This window comes from Ascaphus truei, chromosome 5 (genome assembly GCF_040206685.1).
Source record: "Ascaphus truei isolate aAscTru1 chromosome 5, aAscTru1.hap1, whole genome shotgun sequence".
In the NCBI taxonomy this organism is placed as follows: Eukaryota; Metazoa; Chordata; class Amphibia; order Anura; family Ascaphidae; genus Ascaphus; species Ascaphus truei.
The window spans coordinates 226,912,709-226,936,866 of record NC_134487.1 but is presented as its reverse complement, the minus strand read 5'-3'; the positions used below and the strand labels follow the sequence as shown (position 1 = coordinate 226,936,866).

Sequence of the window (24,158 nt, the reverse complement as noted above, 5' to 3'; positions counted from 1 at the left end):
AATTAGCAATATCACTATGCATCCCTGGCCAATAGAATCGGGACGAAATATGGTCCAATGTTTTATTCCTGCCCAGGTGACCACCCCAAGGGACAGTATGGGCAAGAGTGAACACAGATTTAACAAACGCCTTGATAACCAATATCTGTCTGGTGACCTCCCCTGTTTGTGTCTGCCTATTCACCCTATACAGGCTATCATTTGATAATTCAAAATGGGGGGAATACTATCATCCCCTGTGCATTCAAAATCTGCTCATCAATTTTTACCACCTTATCATACTGTCTAGCAAGGACTGGGTCTTCCCTTTGCCTCTGGCAAAAATCAGAGAGGTATAGGTCTGGTAAATCTCCAGGGCCCATATCCTCCTCCCTCTGTGCATCCCCAGCCATCACTTGTGACCTCTGACTACTAGAATGGTCACTTTGAGACCCAGATTTCTGCAACCAGTCCTGTTTGTCAGAGCGTCTTTGCTTCCGAGTCTTTTGAACCCGGTGTCTACTGGGAAAAAGGTCTGCCGAGAAGGGGAACAGTTTGCCAGGGTTCTCCTGAGCCATAGAATAAAGCTCCTCGTGAGGGACTGGAGCCATTAGGTCCGAAAAGAAAGGCCAGTCCCGGCCGAGCATAACGGGGGCAGGGAGCCAAGGAGCGACTCCTACTTTGAGGTAGGCCTCCTGACTTTTTACCTGTAGCCGGATTTTGGCCGTCGGATACCGTTTTACATCGCCGTGTATACATTCTATACTCCACGGGGAGTCAAAAGAACACACGTTAGGCGGTAACAGTTCCTGGAAGACCAGAGTTTTCCCAGAGCCCGAATCTACAAGGGCCTGGACGATTTTTCCCCCAACCTGGACTGGAAGTAGCCAGGGCTTGTAATTTTCTCCAGTGAAGGCCGAGGCGACGGTCCTGCTGAATGAACAATCCATCAGTGAACAGTCCACCTGCCAGTGGCCTTGTTCTCCGCAGGCGGAACATGGAGAGGGTTCCCTCGCAGGAGGGAGCCGTGGATAGCGCTCCGCTGGACCGGATACTGGAGACCAGGCATCTGGTGGGTCTTGTGGGCGATGTCCTCGGAAGTTCCTCTCATTTTGCGACGAGCCGACATCAGGAAGGAGATGAGGGTCTTGGCGAGGACCAGCATTTGGATTCCGCCCTTGCTGGTAAGACTGCTCCTTCCGTTGAACTTGGCGGTTGCGCATGGATGAGCCGTAGGTTCTCCGTTGATCCGACCTCCCACTTTGGGCGTCCACTTTGGTCCACATAACCAGAGAGGGCGCCTGAGGCAAATGAAACGCATTGAAGGCCAAAGGGGGGTGAACTGCGCATGTACATGGTCTCCATGAAATAGAGGGAATACATGCTTAATGGACTAAATCAACATTTAATATAGATACTAGTTCTCTAGGAGGGCCATTTATTCTCTAACAAGGTTCTCTTTTTGTCATACAGGTTCCAGTTTTTATGCATAGCGTGCTTTTTCCGCCCATTCACCATGTACAAATATAATTCTTGTTATTTATTCAACAAGTTATATGGGGCTAATATCAGTCTCCCCATATGGTGCAATATACGAATATTCACAGATATGAGCAATAAATATATGTTTCCACATAGAATACATAAAGGACAAATGGTTTATATCTTATGCCAAATGCATTGTTATTGTTACTAAATATGAGTATATGGTCAAATAATGATAACACATTGCCCTTTATCTGACTCTATGACCTTCCGTTGCAGTTCTAAGATTCGCATTATAATGTTTAATAATGTTTAATTATTTTTGTTTGTTATGTATGTTTTTTATTGTAGTTGGGCATGTTTCATCATGCTAATTTTATTCATGTCTGTTTCCTTCCCCCAAGTCTTTTTATATCCTGAACCTACCGCAGATTCCATAGTTCATATAGCTATGTACATATTCCCACATAAGATCCAGACGGGAAGCTCATTGTTATTGTTTAGGGTTGCCCTAGCAACGTCGCGGCTTGTGTTGCAGGAGGGGCTATACGTGCGGCTACTCCATATGCGCGTCATTCCCCTGCTTGAAACACACCCACGGCATCTTGCTTTCCATTGAGTATGAGCACCAACCAATGAGGGTGCATCTCGGCGATTTTCGCGCCAAATTCACACAGCGCGATGACGCAGGTGGGTGGGGCTTACTCTTTAAGACTGGGGAGATGAACGGCGTGAGTCAGCTCTATGATTAAGGACTATGGGCTCTATGCAGTAAGCGTTGATAAGGGTTTTTTCGCCATTTTACAGCCAAAATTGGGTTTGTGATTCAGTAAGCGCCGATAAGTGCTTGATTTCGGCAGGTTTCGTAGCCGATAATTTTGTTATGGCCAGTCTGCTGCCGATAAGCCTGTTTTCGGCACTTATCGCCACTTTTTTAATTCGGCTGTATTCAAGTAGCAAAATCAGCTTATCAGGGCTGATCGGCACTAAGAAAATTAGACTTTATGGCCAATTTCTCCCGCCAACTAAAGTTGGCAAGTTGGAGGGGAGAACGATCGCTAAGGTTGCCGGAACGGCACTTAGAAAAAAAAAATCATCTGCACATCAATGGAGTCAATGGAGCGGGGACGTATAACATTATAGTGCTGTTTACGTTCCATTGCTCACAATACAAATGTGTTGAGCATTACCGTGTGGGGGGCATTCACTGCATTGTGTCACACCTGACGTGTATTATTTGATTAACATTGTACTTTTATATGTTTTCATCATTTGCGTGTCACATTACTCATCATGTGATGATGTGTCAAGGGAAAATCCTATACTCAACTCTTAAAGGAGAACCTCACATCATATGACGCATTTTACTGAACTGAGCGACAATTGTTTATATGATGTTACACATGTCACACATCTAACACATCCACCGTATATTCATGTTGCTTTACATTACACAATGCTTGTAATGTGTAACGCATCTTTAAACGTTCATGTACATCTTTCTTCTCATGTTTACATGTACTTTGGGTCCTCCCTTTTTTCATGACGTCCGTTATTGGACAGTAAATCACATTGCATGTTTACATTGTAAACGTTGCATTACAAGCACTTCAAGCTAACTTATACACACATCTACACTAGTTAATCATTGTTACACCTTTCAAACTGATTCAATAGCAACTATCCTCATTACATAAATGTATGCATATGCACACGAGAATTCATTGTTGTGAACATGTGACAATAACATGGCTAATTAGACATGTTACAGCAATGTTACGTCAATCTCAGGCTTTTTGTCTAATTACATGACTGAGTGTTGCGTTCAGAAGTGTTACATGCATTGCACATTACACTAATAATTTTCAATCAATGCTTGTACAAAGCTTCACGTTACATCATTGTCAAATATCATGATTCCCTGCTGAATACACAGAACAAATACTTCTTATATCAAATGGAGACAGCTTCGGAGCCAAGTACTTTAATATGTTAATGTAACACCTTGCATTTTAGTATGTCACCTGACATCATCACATACCTATTTAAAGGATGCCCATTACCTGCTCATTCACAGCTACTCATTTCAAAATGTTGCGATTCTTTAGGAGACGTCGGAACATTCTTTTGCATGAGTGGCTTGCTGATCAAGAGAATGACATAGGGCAAGGGAGGGACAGAGCCAGGGACAGTGACAGGGACAGGCACGCGGATACGACAGGGACAGGGAGAGGGACAGGGCGAGGGACAGGTAGAGGGATAGGAGATCAGAGGAGAAGACAGAGGAGACAAGTTGTGCCTCGTCCGCGTGTGTACAGGGAGAGAACCCTGTTAGATGGGATGAGTGAGGAGGAGATAGTAAGTCGCTATCGTTTGAGTTCAGCAGCAATCTTATCTCTTTATGAAGAGATAAGGGGAGATTTTGATTTTTTGACAGCCAGAGGTCGTGCAGTCCCTGGGCTTGTTAAAATGCTGTGCTCATTACATTATCTTGCTTCCGTGTCATTCCAGACAACAGTGGGCATAGTGGGCGGGGTCTCGCAATCTACATTCTCGCGGGCCTTTACCCAGTTTCTCTATGCACTCAATAGACGCGCTAGCAATTATATTCATTTTCCTACAGAGGCGACAGAGTGGCTGGAAGTCAGGAATGGCTTTTATAACATAGCAGGGATACCATGCGTGCTGGGTGCAATCGATTGCACCCATGTTGCTTTGATTGCACCAAGTCAGAGTGAGCATGTTTACCGCAACCGTAAGCACTACCATTCACTGAATGTCCAGGTGGTATGTGATGCCACGATGAGGATAATGCATGTGGTACCCAAATTCCCTGGTTCCAGTCACGATTCCTCTATCCTGAGGAACTCTTCAGTCTTCCATGCTTTCGAAGAAGGACATTTTGGACATGGTTGGCTGCTGGGTGAGTACATATTAGGATGTTGTAACACCAAACACATTTTTGTTTAGGAATCATTTCTTTGTAGAATCTTATCACTAATGTAAGCTTATGTGTGCTCCATTGATTATAGGTGACTCAGGATACGGAATTAGGCCGTGGCTCTTGACTCCGGTGCTAAACCCTCAAACTGAAGCAGAGGAGAGGTACAATGCAGCCCATATATCTACAAGATCTGTTATAGAGAGGACATTTGGCCTACTCAAGACCAGATTTAGGTGTCTCGACAGAACTGGTGGGTCTCTTCTATTCAAGCCACAAAAAGTGTCTGATATTATTATTGCCTGTTGCATTTTGCACAATGTGGCACTCACACATAATGTACAATCAGACCTAGCTGAGGCTTTGGTAGAGGAGCATTCCACCCATGTAGCTGCTGAAAATGAACAAACAGCCAGTGGTGGCCAGACACGCCAGAATCTCATAAATTCGTTTTTTTCTTGTAAGTAAAAACATATATTTTCATAGTACTACTTTTATATATTAATAATGTTATATTAACACTAATTTTTTTTTTACATAACCTTCTGTTAGGACACAGATGAATATGGGTTGCACACCTTTCTCTTCTCTGCTGTGTGCACAAAGGCATGTGGCACCGGTATGTTATTGTTGCACAGGTTATATAATCCTTCTTCGATTGTAAATTAGTTGTGTGTATGTGAATACAACTGGTGTAACAAATGAGTAATTGTTTAGCATTGTGTTGTTGATGATGCTAACACAATACACATAGTTTGGCCATAGTCATTCATTCTTGCAGTATGCTTACATACAATGTTATTGTTACAGTGTAACATGCGCATCCATATGATGTGTACACCAGGCTGCTTTTCATTTGTTATGTGATAAAATATATATGTGTTTCACATTTAACACCAAATACACACTTTGCTGTGTTGCTTACGTTAGTGAAGATGTAATGTCAATGTTTGAAATTTATATATTGTTCCATTGTATTATAGGTATATCTCCTCTATGACTGATCATGGTATGTATATGAACTGACATCTGTCATAAGATGTGCCTACCTCAATAGACGTTTAATTATACCATGTTAAAACCCAACATATTGCTAAACGTTAAATTTTACATACATGTAGTTTCTGAATCATGTACATGCATTTAGCTACTATTGAGGTTTCATGAGCATTGTATTAGAAAATGATTAGTGCCATTACATCACATTTAATGTATGTTCCCTTAAAAATTCCATTAATCTAATATAGAGGTGGGTGGAGAGAACGGGATAAATGCTGATAGTTTTATCCTTACGGGAGATGATTAATCACAGATGCAATTGAGTGATCATAACAGTCCATGCATGAATGCCTGTAATCACACCAATGCTTTGTACATCTTATATGTTGCTATGTATGTTATTAGTCATGCTGTACATTATTAGTAAAGATTACTTTAACATTCTCACATGTGTATGTATAAGTCACACATCTGTGTTGATGTGACCTACATGTAACAAGTGTCAAACTGTTAACACAAACCCAATAGTGTCTCAAATTTAAGTGTAATTTTGCATTATTAATTTCACCCAATGACAATGTTGTTAATATAGTTGTCATGTAATTCATGTCACTTCATCATTATTATGATGATCATTTACAAGTATTCTCAACATATGAACGTCAATCACGTGCACATTTGCATAGGCACACTTTTCAATACAACTGTTTGTGTCTGTATCAATTTGTGTATGATGCATGTATAACACCGTCAAATGATAACATCAGCATTATTATGGTAGCTTATATCATCATATTCACTTTACTATGTATGTGTTGAACGTTTAATAAACACAGAAAACTACAGTTAGTTTGCTACAAGAAATATACACATAAACATAATTGTTTACATGATGTTGACCTAATATTCATAACTGCATGCATTGTAGTTGACCACTACATCTTGCCAATAACATGTTTGCAGCAGTCCCAAACCATTTTAACAACATTCCCATGTTACATGTGAATGTTTACATGAAATGGCTAGTTGGTTGTAAGTCTCCTTTACATAGTTTCTACATTCATACGTTCCATTACACAATATACTACACAAATGTTTGTTCAGAGTGGGAATGGTTGTTATATATAAAACAGACCATGCCATATAATGTTAGTACTAAATAAAGATCACACATTAAATTTTCTAACTGCACTGTTTAGCAACATCATTATGTTAATTAAGTGCTTATGCAATATAGGCATAATTGGATCACATTTTGTATTGTTATTTAATATGCGCTGCAAGCAATATCTAAATAGTTCCATATGTAGTATATTAGTCGGTCGCTCCTCCTCACAATCATCTCATATAACGTTAGACTCTTCTGAAATGATACATTGATCCCATTGAATCTTCCCCGACATCTCTGAAAAACAGCAAACACATTATGGTCAAATATGGCACCTTAATATATGTGTAGCCGTGACAACGCGTTACACATCTCTATATGATTGTGTATATCCACGCGTTAATCACTTATATGTTAGAACTACAAGGTTACAAGTAAACATCATTATTGATCATTTTGTTAATTATTTTGCACGCATAACTATGTATATGAACTGTCCGTTGGCTGTATACATAAAAATGTGCGCGCACATCTTACTGTGCGCACGCACTTCATGATTGGGTCGACAAAGTGTTAGCGCATGCGCAAAACAATGCGTACGTTGTGCGTTCAATACATGTTGTAAATACCATTAACCATATAATATTTATTTCAAATCCAATGAAGGCGAAACTACATTCGTTCTAAACGCCTACTTCTATAATCTTTTTAAAAAGACGTGTGTGGACGGAAAGAACGGCCGATCACACAATGCGCGAATCCAATACGTGTGACGTCATGTTAAGGCAGCGTGAAGTGCACGCAAACACTCCTCCCACAGATTTAACATTGGGCTAACGCACAGTGCACGCCCACAAACACAGACGCGCACGCATGACACAGTGCAGTGACCGTAACTATAACAAACCGACACAGCCAATAGGCTTTGACGCGCGCACGTCGGTTGGGGGTGGGACTTACATCCGTAATCCTTTTTAAGGACGCCTTGGCACATGACAAGGGTCCCACGTCATATGTGGCCGACCCGTTTTTTTTTTATAGATGTTGCATGATAAAGAAACAGGTGTGTGTTACAGTTATGGTAACATGTTGCTATTATATGTTTTAAGAGATAGGAAAGTAGGAATATGTATTGCGTGACCAATGTGTACTAATCTTTCTGGTTCTAGTATATTGTAATAGGAAACAATGTGTTTGTGACCGCTACATGTTATGCAGTCTGCAATGTAACGCTGTATCCACGCATTTAAAGTAAAAATGGTGGATAGACAAAAGTTTTACATTTTTACGGTGAGTCAACGGATAACGATTGTTATATTTACCATTCTTCTAGAAGTAACACTTCGTCTGGCTGCAACTGCTCACTCCAGAAAGACAATGCATTTGCATCCATGGTTGAGCCAACCGCTGAATCCTGTATGACATACATCTCCATGAGGCGCTCATAGGAATTGGCACTGCCTTCTTCAAACAATTGGTCCGGAGGTACGTTCATTTCTTCGTGTAGCCATTCAAATGCGTTTGCAGCAGAAAGGCTTTGTAAAACATCATAGCAGTTATGTTCTTGTAGCATGTGTGTTTCAGGAATGGAGGGTGCCGATATTGCAGCAGGTATCGATTCACACGGAATAGTAGTAGCGGATCCATTGCTATTGTTATTAGGAATAAATATGCTATTTATCAGAAGATATGTACCATGTTCCATGGTGATTTTAAATTGCGGTGCAATCTGCCAAAATCCATACCTTTCATGTAGGTTATCCTGCACACGTTCAAAACATTCATTTGTTGATAAAGTGAATCTTACAGAGGATTTAAAATTTCCAGAACGCCCAGGGTCTTGGTAATAAGGATATTTTGTTCTTATCAAATCATAGATCTTGCCCACATTGGCTTTGTTTTCTTGAGTTGATATGATCGCCTCCGCAATCATTACTTTATACGCTTTGTGTGGATGACTGTTGAGAATTAGATCCTCAGCCATTGCAGCGTCTCAAATAATGTGAGTGGAGTTGGACGATCTCTCTTGAGAATGTGAAACTAGGTAAATGTTATCTGCTTTGTGGGTTTGTACTCAAGGCCACCATAAAAGTTACATGTTTCACTCCTTTTTGCAAACACCAATTCGATTGTGTAGAAATAATTGGCAGACATTAGTGGTTTCTGATTGCCATTTCACTGTGAAAGTCAAATTAAGGTTTTTTTATCTACATTCTCAAAACAAGTGTCGGATTTTAATTAAATAACAATGTGGGTGAGTACAAAAACAGTGTTGGCATTATGAAAATAGTGCTTACACAGACATATAATGAGATATACTGTACACACAGCTGCTACTGTTTTTTGGTCTATGCTATTTTCCTACATTTCCCTGTGTATCTTTCTGTCTGGTTAACTCCCTGTCTGTGTCACAGATTTTAACTATGTGTGTATATGTATATGTATATATATATATATATATATATATATATATATATATATATATATATATATATATATATATATATATATATATATATATATATATATATATATATCATAAACACATATACATATGTATATTGTACAACATATATATATGTCTCTAAAACCAATATTTATATATGTGTGTATATAACTGTATTTAAGGGCTTATATGTAAACAGGGTTTTTTTATATTGCTCTGACTTTTTGAAATGGTTAAATATTACAGGGTTAGTATGTTTGAGGGCCTACTACATTCAGCTGTGTCCAATTTAGATTTACCATCAAACAAGGCCTTTTGTTAGTTTAGAAGGCCTGTAGTGTCAGAACCTATAATATATCTATTTAATCCAGTTGTACACTGAACATATTTATGCCACTAAGTAGGCCTTGTATGAAACCTATTTAAATGGTCATCAACATGAGTGAATTATGTGATTAAGAATAATTTTCGGCCCTTAGTGTTATAGGCTCAGATTATGTATATTGCACTAACATTAGGCATTTATTATTATAATACTGTGTTTTCACAAGGAAGAATCAAGTGAATGTTGTGCAAAAAAAATATATACCAGTTTAGATAGTTTATTTATATATATATATATATATATATTTATATATATATATATATATATATATATATATATATATATATATATATATATATATATATATATATATATATATATTATATATATATATATATATATATATATATTAACTATTACACTGTGTGTGTACATATATCCCTACATACTACATATATATTACTAAACATTCACAGATATGGCATTGAAACCAGTACTCATACATGATGAAAGGACAACATTAAGAAGGTTCAAGCAAGGTGAAGGTAAGTAATATTTAACACTTAATCCTGCTCTACACGGACAATAAAGATGTTAGCAGTTAAATAGATGTTTGATTTAAGTTGCATGTGAATAATATTCACATGCAATGACTAGCTCAAATACCTATGAAACACACCCAAATATAATGTTTTGCAGCTAAGTGAATTGCAGCTTCTCTAAACATAGCAACTGGGTAATGTTGGACCATTACTGAACAGATGATTAATACATAAAAATAAATAAAAATATTCATTCATTAGGACTGTTAATCTTTCCAAACCTTCACGTGTACAAGGACATACTTGAATGTTTGGAAACAACAGGTCTTCATCATACATACAATATTCATTAGATAATCTCAAGTGAACAAAACAAGGCCAAATACATATATAGTTAATTATAACATTTATTATTTTTTTTCCTTTTGAGACCGAGTCACAGGCCTGCTTGTTGTCTCTTGGATTTTTCTTTTCCGTTTGGCTACAACTTTAAGCACAACAGAGCCACTTTGACTGGCCTGTGGCACTTTAGGGGCACGGCTTGTGGCCTGTGGCACTTCAGAGGCAGGGCTTGTGTCCAGTGACTGTTCATGGGCAGGCCTTGTGTCCAGTGACTGTTCACGGGCAGGGCTTGTGGCCAGTGACTGTTCACGGGCAGGGCTTGTGGCCAGTGACTGTTCACGGGCAGGGCTTGTGGCCAGTGACTGTTCACGGGCAGGGCTTGTGGCCAGTGACTGTTCACGGGCAGGGCTTGTGTCCAGTGACTGTTCACGGGCAGGGCTTGTGGCCAGTGACACTTGTGAACAAGTTGGTACACAGTGCACAACTGATGCTTGCTCCGTTTCATGTTTGGGTTTTTTGGTTTGTGTCCAAAAACTGGTCAGTAGTAACTGCTTGTGCATTTTTGTTTTTGGCACCTCCTTTGTAGGTGTCGGCTCCAGATTTTCTACAGATGGCAGCGGTAGGATGTTGTCAGGAACATGCACAGAACTTTCAGCTACTTTACCGGTAACATCCCGACCTGGGGAATGAACATCAGATGACTGGGGTGAAAAAGTAGTAGCATGTAAACATCCATCCTCTGATGGTGTAAAGCTGAATTGATGTGCTGCTGTAGTCATTCTCAAGTGATTAGCTTGAGTTAGCTGAACAACTATTGCTTCTAATGACCTGTTAATTTTTTGCATTTGTTTAGGCACTTCAATGAAGACTCTATGGAGATGTGACAATTGTGATATCGTTTCTTCCTGCAGTGATATCATCCTTTCGTGCACTGACATCAGATCTGAATGGCGACGATTTTCTGCTTCAACAATGACTACATCAGAAGCTACTATTGCAGCGTATGTGCTAGTTGCTGTAGGAATAGCCTGTGTAACTCTTTGAATGGGAACCTCTTCATGGTCACTTGATTGCATTTCTGTGTCTTTGGCGGCATCATCATCATCATTATCATCATGTGCTAAAAATAAATGTACACATAATGAAATGGCATGTTAATCTCAGCTGTTTTACTATGTAATTATACACTGTGATAACTAACACCTAACATGTTTTCATACGTTTTATAACGTCACATTAAAATGTACCTTGACTTACGAATTCTGTTTGGACTCAATGTGAAATAAGAATGAATGAAAAGTTGTTCAACACTCACAACTCCTACATGATACTTAACATCACAAACACAATACATGTTGTGTAAAAAAAGTTCATTTTCACTGACAGTAAGTAATCCTATTTAAATAACATGTGCAAAACAAATAATGAACATTTTTAACATAACATATAGAAGTGAACATATTATATGTCCTACACCTCATACACATATCTTCCAGGTGTGATGAGCTGCATGACCCAGGTGAAGACACTTGTTCCATCTGAGGTGACACATGTCCTCCAGGAGCAACTATATAGAACAATAACATCAGTTGTTAATTGACATGTGTAAATATTGAAGATAGAGTTACTGTATGTTGAGTTTTTATGGCTAACTAACAGCATCAGTTCCTGAACTGAAAATGTGTGTGGCAAAGTGAACATAAATATTTGTAATTACAATGTACATGCCAGTGTACTTAGGGCTTTTTAGTTCTGTAACATACAACATACTATGTTTATGCAGTAATGCGTTAGGATAATATAATTAATATTGGACATACACTGCATATGTTGTGTACTCATATCACAATAATCATGTACATAACTATCATGAGATGAACTTTCACAATGCTTATCATTAAGAAAGTCATATTGGAAAAGTAATAGTTTTTGTTAGAGGATATGTGTGGTACATTAATAGAAGCTGTTGCACGGCTGAATGTGGCTGCCACTCAACAACACAACACATGCAGTGTGTGATAATGTGGTGTTGATATCAGTTGAACTATAGATCTGAGTGAACGAATGTGGGACGTACGGTTTCATACCTAATGGCTTGTTGGGAGAATTAGTACCTAGAGTGAACCTTTCAAATGACTGTGATTACCTTCTGTTTTGCTAGTCAGGTTGTAAGAACGGTAGTCCATCCCCCAAAAACAGTAATCACCCAGACCTTTCAATTACTTCAAGCAGGTGAAAATGGTGTCAACAAAGTTGACCGCAACATGACCCTGTTATTTGGCTGTGTGCTGAACCCCACCCCCTCTGTTGACGTGTATGCTGTGATTACATATTAATTGCAGCTGCTTTAACACAATGGTAGATGAGCAAAATATTACTCTGAAGTGTGCAAGCTATGAACACAATGTCATAACATATGTGACGTGTGCCTCATTATGATGTCTGTATATGATATGAAGCAAAAAAGGACCTTTTAATAAACCTAAACACATTTGTTAGTGCAAGTGATGTTTGTTGGCCGTTGCATGTAATATATTAGATGCATGATTTGAAGAGGCAGTAATGTCGTGTTTGTAGGAGTTAAATAAATAAAATACACATTAATATAATATATATATATATGTTCTGCACCAGTACCTAGTAATATTTTCTCATTAGCATGTCTTACACATGTGTGGTACCCTGTTGTTCCCCATAATCGTCCACCATAAATTGCTTCCACTGCAGCAAAGGATTGTGGGAATTGACATGCAAATGAGCACGCAATGCCACGTGGTATATTATTTACTGCTTTTAGTAGGATTACAACTTATATGTATATTTAGTACAGTAACATTTATCACCTGGTGGAAATTGTGAGGAATAAATTCCGATGTCTCTGTCACCGGGCAAACCCTCCACGACGACGGGAAGTAATTTTTCCCGAAGCAGCTCCTCCAATGGAGTTAATATGAGACGTTGTGCTGGCGGCCCACCTCCAGTGGCAGAAGCATGCACGCGTTGGTCTTGTATTTTCTTTTTTAATTTAGCCCTAATATCATCAAATCTCATGCGACAATTCAGCTTGTCCCTGACCCGATTCCCACACGCATTCACACCAATTATTATTTTGTCCCACGTTTCTTTTTTGCTTGATGAACTTGTCCGCCCTAGAAATACATACAAAATATATGACGTTAATTCATAATAATACAACCACCAGTTTCCTACACTGCTAGCTGTTCCAAGAGATAGCAAACATGCTGGTTTAGGTGTAATATGTGAAGCACATGAGCATTAACTTCAAAACCTATACATGTAAGGAAGCTTGCATTAATATTGTATGCAGTTATCGTAAATTGAACGCCTGAGTTTTCTTGTCGTTGTAACGCATGATAAAAAGATGTGTTTCCACAATAATTAACATTGATAGATATTATGGACCCATATTTGCATATTAACAAAACTCACATGACCTAGGATCACATGTATTTGAAGAATGAATGGATAGGTACACTTACCTACTAAATGTCCATACAGACTGTCATAGTGCTCCAGAATCCCAGTGACAAGAGCTGTATTTTCCTGGTCATTGAACCGAGGATTACGTGGATGCTCCACACGTTTCTTCCGAGCACGTTTAGGCTCAGAGCTTGCCTGCTGCTGACTGGACTCTCCTTGTTCCAATGGAAGAGACTCCAAAAGCTGGCCACCAGCAAGCACGCCACCACCAGACACCCCATCAGCAACTGAGCCACCAGCAGCACTCACACTCCCAGCAACAGCACTCACACTCCCAGCAACAGCACTCGCACTCCCAGCAACAGCACTCACACTCCCAGCAACAGCACTCCCCTGAACAGTACGTTCACTCCGACGCGTACTCGCACTACCACTCACACCAGCATCACTCTTCCCACGCTTTGCGGGCATACTTATAGCACTCACAAAAAACAGAAAACAAATGTACAGCCAATCACACGAAACACTTCCACATACAAAACAAGACAAAGATGTAAACAAAACAACAAAAGACAAAACTCTCACAATACACAACAACTCTCTCAGTCAAAATGCAAATATTAAATCGCCCAGCTCTGTGCGTCTCTCTCTCTCACTCCCAACAACACAGAGAATGATTAACAGTACACGTTGCCTTTAAATATGGCGCGCTATCCAAAACATGCTTGCTTCGCCTGATTTAGCAAGAATTTTGATTGGCGAACCTAAAAGCACCCCGCCATGCACGCCGATACACCTGTGTGTGATCGGCAAATCATCGTGAGAGTGGGCGGAATGGTTTTCGGCTTGATTCTGAAGGGATTCGGCACTTACTGCATACGGAGAGGGAAAATCGCCAAGAACATGGCTAATCGGTAAGCTTGCCGATTTCACATTTTCGTCGCTTACTGCATGAGGCCCTATGTCAATCCGAAACGCGTCAGAGTGTGTCCCCCATACCATGGTTTGTTAATAAACATATATTTTTCACCTACACCTTGCTGGTCTCCTATTCTACTCGGCTGTGCACCGCTGGAATCCCAGGATTTCTACCACCACTTACTCATGAGTGTACTTAAAGTGAGTGTCCTTAAACCGGGGTATGCCTGTATGTATATAATATAATACTCTTCTCATTGAAAGTGGTTATGGAATTTGGATTGCCACAAAATGCAGGTACAACTGGTGGCTGGAATACAAATGAGTCTGGAACTCTACATATATGTGGTGCTGGCAAGGTGCTATTAATTTATGTATAAGATTTTGAATAAACTACTTTGACCATTTTCTTCAAAAATTGTGTCTTTCTGTTTTGTGTACAGGAGTGAAAATGGGGAGGTATGTTGGATGGTATGACCAGAAGGCGAAAGTGCAATTAAGGATTTAGTAAACAGTAATAAATGTTAATGCAATGCATGAAAGACTTACTTTCCCATGGTTCAGCATGATTATTCTCACTAGTACGACGTTAATGTGGGCACCCAATGACTCATCATGGTAGATTTCATTAACCTACAAAACATAATTGATTGGAACAATAAATAGTGCAGCTGTAAACAAACATTATGTAAGGTTTTCTATAACATACACCAATTCTAAGGGTTTTATTTAGTTCCTTTGTTTTACTTCAAGTGGGAAGACGACTCTGTTTTCGAAAATAAAGTATTAACACAGTACAGTATATGAAGAAGAAAACAAACCAGTTTGATAATGCCAGGGACTTTATTGCACATTTGCATGCATTGTAAGACCAAACATACATATAGAATCATAGTTTCCATTTGTATATTGACACAGAATTTAGATTGAATTCTAATATTATTTTGTTATTGTTTGTGACAAAGTTGAGACATTAGGGGGTCTGACGTAACAGCATTAGGGTCAAAGCAGCCATTTTGTTTAACTATTTTTAGTCCGCCATCTTGTCTTTGTGAGTTTTAATGTCATCTTTCTATGTGAAGAAATCTGTGTGAAAGAGAGAATGGAATGTTTTCGCTCCTAGCTGACTTTATTGATCTTTCCTCATCCAATCAGCTTCAAATTGAAAGTGTAAACAGGCCAGATGTTATGAGAAGCCTGTAAGATAAGCTCAGTTTCTCAAACTAAGTGCCAAGTGGCAGAACTGACATCACATTTAACCCCATAATGATTTTTAGCTTACATACAGTTATTCAGTATTATTATGTATTACAAAATGACATCAGCTTTAGCATTGTTATGTATTACAAAATGAGGTAATATTTAGAGACGTGCAAGCTCCCCCATAAAGGGGTGGAGCTTTAGGTTTTAGGGTATAAATATATGGCATACCGTGTTATCTGGGGGAGAGCTTTTTGTTTTGAAGCTGTCTCCACTGTGTGCACTCTGAATAAACTCATTTGATAACAGAATCTTTGTTGTAACATTTTTACAGCTTTTACAGATGGTAGCAGAGGATGGTTGCGTGGGATAATAGCCACGAGTGCAGGCTATTGGGATGCCTAATTTGTGGGGGAAGTTTTAAGGTTAGTTAGTATTTAATGAAAAGGTTGATACCATTTGCATCGGAGGAGATGACAGAGAGGCATGAATGAGAGCAAGTGTGCATTGGGAGAAGAGAGATTGGTCTGTAGTTTGAGACAGTGTTTTTGTCCCCACTTTTGAAGATTGGGACAGCTCTGGTAGTTTTCAAGGTCTTAGGGATATGACCTGTAGACAGGATAGAGTTGATTATGGAAGCAATTGGTTTTACAATGGCTGAGGCCCAAAGTCTTAGGAATTTAGATTGTAGTACAGTCAAGTCCACATTAGCTGCTTAGTTTTAAATGTGAGGAGCATTAATAGGGGATACCTCTGTCTATATGCGGATGTTAAGACAGTAGTAAACATTGATACAAGAATTTATTCCTAGGTATAAATGATCTCCCTATGAGACACTTATGGGATGACTTATGACTATCAGTAGTTCAAACAAATTAAGGACCATCTATTGGTAATAAAACAATTAATAAGTATTGTATGCCACTAATATATTTTTTGAGTCTCTCTAGGCATAAGGTATGATAAAAGTGCACCTACGCGAGATGGAGTTAAAGGTCAAGTAGTTCCTAAACAAGCATGCTCTTCATCCCAGATGAAAAGGCCCATACTAACCACCAATATCGCAATTAAAGTGTCAGAGATTCCTGGATCCACGTGACTCACATAAAACTCATTCAAGCTCCACCAATGACCAAAGTCAGCTAAAGCACAGCCGCATCAAGTTAACATTTTGATGAGACATAAACTTTGACCGTTAACCAACGAGGAAAATAAGATACCAGCAGAGGCCTGATCTTATCAGGAACATTTCATTTTTTCAAAGACTCAGAACATTTCATTTTTTCAAAGACTCAATATTTTTATTCTTTTATAGTGTGTATAAATTAGAATTTTAAGATGTATGCACCATTGGGTCTGCGAAGGTATAACCCACAGAGAGATGACAGGATTGTCATGATGATGCTCTGCTGAGCTTTGTCAACAATACTCATCTGTCTGTGTTCCTTATACATCGCAGATATCTATCACCATGATCAAGGTAACACTACACTAATTCACCATCTCACCCAAAAACATCACAAAGTATGTTGTGCTAATTCTCAAAATATATGATGGTAGAGATAGATGGCATTTTCTTTAGCTAGCAGCAGAAAGGTCTAGCATTTTTGTATCAATTTTTACACACTACAAACACCAAATATTTCAGGGCTGAAAAGTAGTTTATGGAAAGAACAATTCTGGGTTAGTTTAGTTCTAAATGTTGGAGGTGGGTTACTATATGACAGGCTTAATACATTAACAGATGTGTTAGATGATGTCTTCAATAACACCACTACAGCTATTGCATCACTAAACCAAGAACAGGTTCAGATCAGGCTTATGGCCTTACAAAACAGAATGGCCTTAGATTACATTTTAGCATCAAAAGGAGGTGTATGTGCCCTAATTAAAGAACAATGTTGTGTTTTCATCCAAGATCAGAGTGGCAAGGTACCAGTACAGCATGAGTTAGACAAGATAGAAATTCAAGAAAGACTTAGGAAGGAAGGTGACACAGACTGGGACCCTTTGGGGCTGGGTGGATTGGTAGGATCACTAGGAGCGAAATTTTTGAATGTGGTATGTGTGTGCTTGTGATACTCGTTGTCATCTATGTTTGTGTCACGTTTGGCAAAGGCATGATCCACAAATGTACTACCCCCTCTGCAGACATAATGCCATTGTTTGCAGAACCAATTTACAGCAGTCCCTTGAAGAAAGAAGATGCCAAGTACAGTGTTCTAACTCTGGAAAAGAATTTGGCCGCAACGCCATACGAGACTATGACTACATTTGGCAGGTACCCTCGTGCATTGTCCTATACCTTCAAGCAGCATTATGAGATGATGGAGCACCCCTGTGCCTTCCAACGTGTTTCTGGACTAAAACCATACCAATAATTCTCAAAAAACAATGTTTTAAAGAATTAGAGGAGGGACTGACGAAGTTGAGACATTAGGGGGTCTGACGTAACAGCATTAGGGTCAAAGCAGCCATTTTGTTTAACTATTTTTAGTCCGCCATCTTGTCTTTGTGAGTTTTAATGTCATCTTTCTATGTGAAGAAATATTCAGTATTATTATGTATTACAAAATGACATCAGCTTTAGTATTGTTATGTATTACAAAATGAGGTAATAGCTAGTGACGTGCAAGCCCCCCCATAAAGGGGTGGAGCTTTAGGTTTTAGGGTATAAATATATGGCATACCGTGTTATCTAGGGGAGAGCTTTTTGTTTTGAAGCTGTCTCCACTGTGTGCACTCTGAATAAACTCATTTGATAACTGAATCTTTGTTGTAACATTTTTACAGCTTTTACATTTGTATCTTATGCTTTATTTAGCAAATGCTGTATCTCTTGCTGCAAACCACCTAGTACAGAAACAAAGCATTATCTTTAGAAATGTACTTAGACGTCTTCTTAAAGCCTCTTCTTCTAATAGTCTAATATAATTTTAGGCTTTACGTTACATTACGTTTTCTCTGCTCTGACTTAAATGGAACATTTTTGAAACAGCAGGTATATAGTATCCTCAATTGAATTTGAAATTGAGACATATGCCATAAATATTACTGCCTACGGGATAATAGATGTACTGTATATTAATGACTTTATCTGCTCATTATATATGACACTATAAAAACAATGTTCCTATTTCAGAACATGTTAATGGTAAATTGTGTATGAGTATGATGTTGATTCCAATCTATCACTTATAGCACAAACTGATGCCCTTCAGTTATTGGTACTCGATTGACCAATGTTACATTGGTACAGTACAAACCACCTCAAATGAAAAAAAAATGCTTCTTAAACTACAGGTATACAAATGTATGCTAAACAATATAATACCGAAACTGGGTAGGGCTGTAACTTACTTTATTTAATCTTTACATTTGTCATCATTAAGCAATGTGAAAAAAAAAATAACTAAACATAGTTGTTTTATTTTGTGAAACTTATTTTAAAAACATACATATACATTTGTAACTTTGTTATTCTGTATCCATTAAGTACAATACTGTATATTCAACCTAAAAACGGTAACACTCTGCAGTCCTTGTGGCGGTGAAGGGATTAACCAGGCCAATAATAAAGGCCTTATACCCGGCTGGTTACCCCCAACCCTAGTTGGGGATGAAGGGGTTAATTTTTGGTCATCACAATGCCATGTTCCCCCTATACATCCCCTGTAATGTCCCTGTTTTGCAGCTCATAAACTAGTTGCAGTCCTATGAATGTATGTTGAATGTGCAAACTGTATTCGCATCACAAGGTGGAGCTTCGTCCGCTGTGCCAAGCGTTAATTGAATAAGTGCGTCTGTGGTAAGTGGCTCCATTGAAGCTCTGGATCACTTTCTAAACCGCAAAACCCACCAGGGAAGTCTTAACCACAAACTCAAGTGGATAAGTTGTTTGCGGTCTAGTTGAAGTGGCGGAATGCAACAATGTATCCTGCACTCTTGTTAACCGATTAAGGTCAAGTGGTGGTGTGCTTCTGCGGTTACCGATTCCGGCAAGCAGTGATACATTGTATGCCATGACTCAAACCGCAAACCACATCACAGAGCCTATTCAATTAAGTAGCTAACTTTTGTTAGGAAGGAGTATTTTTAAAAATGTAAAGTCGGGAACCCTTTCCTGTCAGCCCGGCAATGACTCCATTTACATGTCAATGTGTTAAGGATGAATGAGCCAAGGAATTTTTCATCTCCATACTTCATTGGGCACCCTGCTGAGTTGGTACCCCAGTGTCTAGAGAAGTCCGGAGTTGAAAAGCCTCAGAGACCCTAGGTGTCATGGCGGCCGGATTATTGCAAAGTACCAGATATCAGTGCGAAGTATGGCTATCAACACTGGGTAGCCAAACCCCAGACTTACTATTGCCAGATAAGGGGTTGGGTGTGCTAAGCTGCTTAGGTGTCAAGTTAGCACGTGCTCTGAGCAAACCAGGAAGCAACTTCTGCCCTTTTTGGAGCTACTGGCAAGTCTGGGATTGGTGGGAAAAGTTGTTCCCACGGGAGGATTGGCTGGGTATGTAGGACCCTTAACCCTATAAAAATGCCTGCAGCCCAGTCCTAGAGAGATTAATCTGAGATTCACCAAGATCCGTCCAAATTGGAGCGTCAGCGGTTCCGGAGTGTGAGGGGTTAACTACATTAAACCAAGGATCACGCCCCTCTTCCAGAATTCATTTGAGCTCCAAACCCCAAACGAATCCTGTAAGGACTTAACGAAAAGATTTCCTCCGGCGGAGATACAGGGGTGGCAACTTGCGCCCCTAGCCAAGCATTGTCGCACGGCTCAAATCGCGCACCCACTCGCATGCGTGCATGGGTGCCAAGAGACTTTGTTTACAAATCATTCGTTCCGTGGACATTTTATTTAGTTTCCCCATCCCAGTAAGTGTTTATTAAGTGTAATTGTGAAGAATGATGTGTTTGTCTTAAAAGGAAATAAATTACAATTTTTTTGCCCTCCTTGTTGTGCTCAATTCAGAATCTTAATGTGATGATAAGATTTGGTCTCCCGTGACAGACCTTTACCTGTAAAAATAAAATATAAAAGTAAAATGACCACTTTCAAACTTCAAATTAAATGTGTATGTATTGTGAGAGGAAAGGTGGTAAAATTGTAGAGGGGAGGTATATACCTCCTGCTTTGACAAACTATACCTGCCCCTACCTCCTGCAAGCACAGCCAGGTGCAGATCACCTGACCTAAATTAACAGAGTTTAAGAAAGGCCAGGCTGGGTCAATTCTCCCCTCTCTCCTATTCCAGCTAAGAGGGTTGGATGCTACAAACTGTTACTTGTCTGCAGCAGTTTTGTTTAGGACACCTGTGTTTTATTGTTTGGTAAGTGGGGAAGCCACCCAAAGATAGCTAGAGAATTGCTGTCTATCTGGCTCAGATAGAGCAAGGATTTATTTTTGATTCTTTTGTTTATCTTCAGTTTTGTCTGTTGGAGTGCCAAGGAAAAATAAAAGACTTAAACCAGAGCTGAAGTAGAAGAAAAAAAGGGAGCCCCACACCCCCTGGTGACGCTACTCGGTAGAATCCACAGTAAGAAAGCTCACATGTAAGACTTTGATCTTCAATCACAATAGCTGTTCCAGTGTAACGGTGTTTCCCAGGGCCCTTCTGATCCTGACCCCTATGTGAGAAACTGCCCCCCCCCCGTTACGTGTCATGTTATGTGGTACAACTGCTGGCTCACAGGACTCCTGAGTCTCCCGTTCGATAGTAGTGGGGATGTCACCAGGACTGGCTCGTGAGGTAGTGCTGAGTTCTACTCACAGTTGGTACAGTGCCTCCATCCCTTCCAGATCCCCACAATAGCAGGGAGGAGTCTCTGGAACTCCAGTCTCAGGCACATCAGCATAGTTGCACACCTCAAGGAAGTTCCCTCCTGACTCTGTAATAGAGTCAGGGATATCTCCGCCACCTCTCCCCTAAGGGAGGGCCACCATCTGTGCCAGAGCCCTGACACAGAGTGGGGTCAGCTTGTCACTCTGCAACTACTGACACTTGAGCTGCACAGACTCACAGCTCTTGCATCAGACACTTGACCCAGACATAACACACTAAATTTAGGAAGTGATGCGTAATATATAGCTTCCAGAAGGCCCACCCCTGTGTCACTGTTAGTGGACACAGAGCATGCTGTCACTTCCTTTGCTACATCTTACACATCACAAGGGGGTGAGGCCAATCCTCATGATGGAAACAAAAGAAAACAGCGCACAACGCCAAATAGTGAAGCAAATTCAACAATATAATAGAATTAAAAAGGGGGTAATATATCTGCGTACATGAAAAAAGTTGGTAAAAGGCATGTAGTGTGTATCACACTGTTTACCACTCGGCAGCTGTTAGCTGTAGATTCAGGTGCTTGCTTCCCTCTGTTGATGCAGCTCAGTTGATTCTGGGGCAGGACGTCAGTCTTTTCACTCCCAAGGGGATTTCCCTTCATGCAGCCAGGTTCAGCAGCTGGTACTGGGGCTCGGTGAAATCGCTCCTGCTTCCTGGCCGATATGAAGCTGCTCCTGTACCTCGGCAGGTGTATCCTCTGCACAGAGGTTAAAACGCAGCTTGCTGGGGTGCCCTCAGCGTGCCACGATGCAGCAGTGGTGGATTCAATAGGGAAGTTTGAACAGTCTTACAAAGTCTCTCACAAGTGTCCAAAACAGCACACAGGATGAAATAAAAACAGGACAGGCCAAGAATTAACTACTTCTTCAGGTAATTCTACGAAACTAGTTGGATGTAACATTCTATTGCCATATATCTGCTTACATTGGCCTTTGTCTATGTATTGGCCTGTCCTGTTTTTATTTCATCCTGTGTGCTGTTTTGGACACTTGTGAGAGACTTTGTAAGACTGTTCAAACTTCCCTATTGAATCCACCACTGCTGCATCGTGGCACGCTGAGGGCACCCCAGCAAGCTGCGTTTTAACCTCTGTGCAGAGGATACACCTGCCGAGGTACAGGAGCAGCTTCATATCGGCCAGGAAGCAGGAGCGATTTCACCGAGCCCCAGTACCAGCTGCTGAACCTGGCTGCATGAAGGGAAATCCCCTTGGGAGTGAAAAGACTGACGTCCTGCCCCAGAATCAACTGAGCTGCATCAACAGAGGGAAGCAAGCACCTGAATCTACAGCTAACAGCTGCCGAGTGGTAAACAGTGTGATACACACTACATGCCTTTTACCAACTTTTTTCATGTACGCAGATATATTACCCCCTTTTTAATTCTATTATATTGTTGAATTTGCTTCACTATTTGGCGTTGTGCGCTGTTTTCTTTTGTTTCCATTCTCTTAGTGTGTGTGGGGTGCTGAGCCACCCCTGCGTTTACAGCTGCAGACGCCATTATCCCCAACACGGTTATGTGGCACTTATTATTTAATGTTTAATTATCTCACTGTGGGAGTTGTGGTTTAATTTTTTATAAATTTTTTATCACTAAATTGATGGTATAGTCACTGCACTGTATATATATATACATTTAAACGTTATAGGTAGTTAGGTAGTAGCGCACAGTTTTGTTTTTTGTGTTTACAATCCTCATGATAACTTCTGGCAAACCTGCCCTCCTAACAGGGATTACTGCACAAAAGGAGAGAGACATGTAACCCTAAAATTACACAGGGCTACATAAATATGATATCCCTCGTAGCCATGTTAATGTACAGTGGTCTGGCTAACTCAATAGCCTCCAACCGGAGGTATATCTTGTATGAGGTAAGCCAATAATTGTAAAGAGAAATGACTCACTGTTTTCTACATGGGATCCAGACAGCGTCGGCGTGCTCCAAACGGGTTAAGTAACAGGATACAAGCAGGTGAGGCAGTGCAGGTGCCTTGTGGTAAAGATTACAGACCGGGACTACTCAGACAAATACAACTGCTTTAATGGCACATATAGCAAAGAGACTCACTCTTACGCGTTTCGCACGGATGTCCGCGCTTAATCAATGAGTACAAATAACAAACAAATGACTTTTCTTAAAATACCCAACCTGCCCTGTGGGATAGCCAATAGGGGCTTGATGAGCACTTTATTTAATACACCTGAGTAAGAATAAACTCCTCCATGTGTAAAACTAGGAGGTACAAGGTATATACGTCACCGCATGGAAGAGAGGAAAGAAAAAAACTTTAAATATTAACCTAAGGGAGACTCTGTGAACTTTGAACCAATGACTATAAATATAAATGTATATATAGTCTAAACAAATAATGTTTCTAAAATAAATATACTCACAGAGTATTCCCATAGTTATTGAATGAACAAAAATAAAAATAATAAAACCAAAGAGAACATTGCTATAATAAATCCTAAACTTAATAATCAAAAAAAGAAAAATATATTGATTCCTAAACACCAATAAAGAATATTTTCTGTGTTTTTTAAAGAACATATTATTTTAAACAAGTACATATC

At 39.8% G+C, this 24,158-nt stretch overlaps 1 protein-coding gene across 5 annotated transcripts in view; it reads right to left on the bottom strand.

The window, feature by feature from the left end:
* LOC142495769 (A disintegrin and metalloproteinase with thrombospondin motifs 2-like) overlaps window positions 1–24,158 on the bottom strand; it is a 1,094,144-nt gene that overhangs the window by 681,497 nt on the left and 388,489 nt on the right. For all 5 annotated transcript variants that reach the window (XM_075601705.1, XM_075601706.1, XM_075601707.1 and 2 more), the window contains one exon: window positions 15,076–15,159. In XM_075601705.1, coding sequence (XP_075457820.1) covers window positions 15,076–15,159 — 84 coding nt within the window. The remainder of the gene's footprint in view (window positions 1–15,075; window positions 15,160–24,158) is intronic.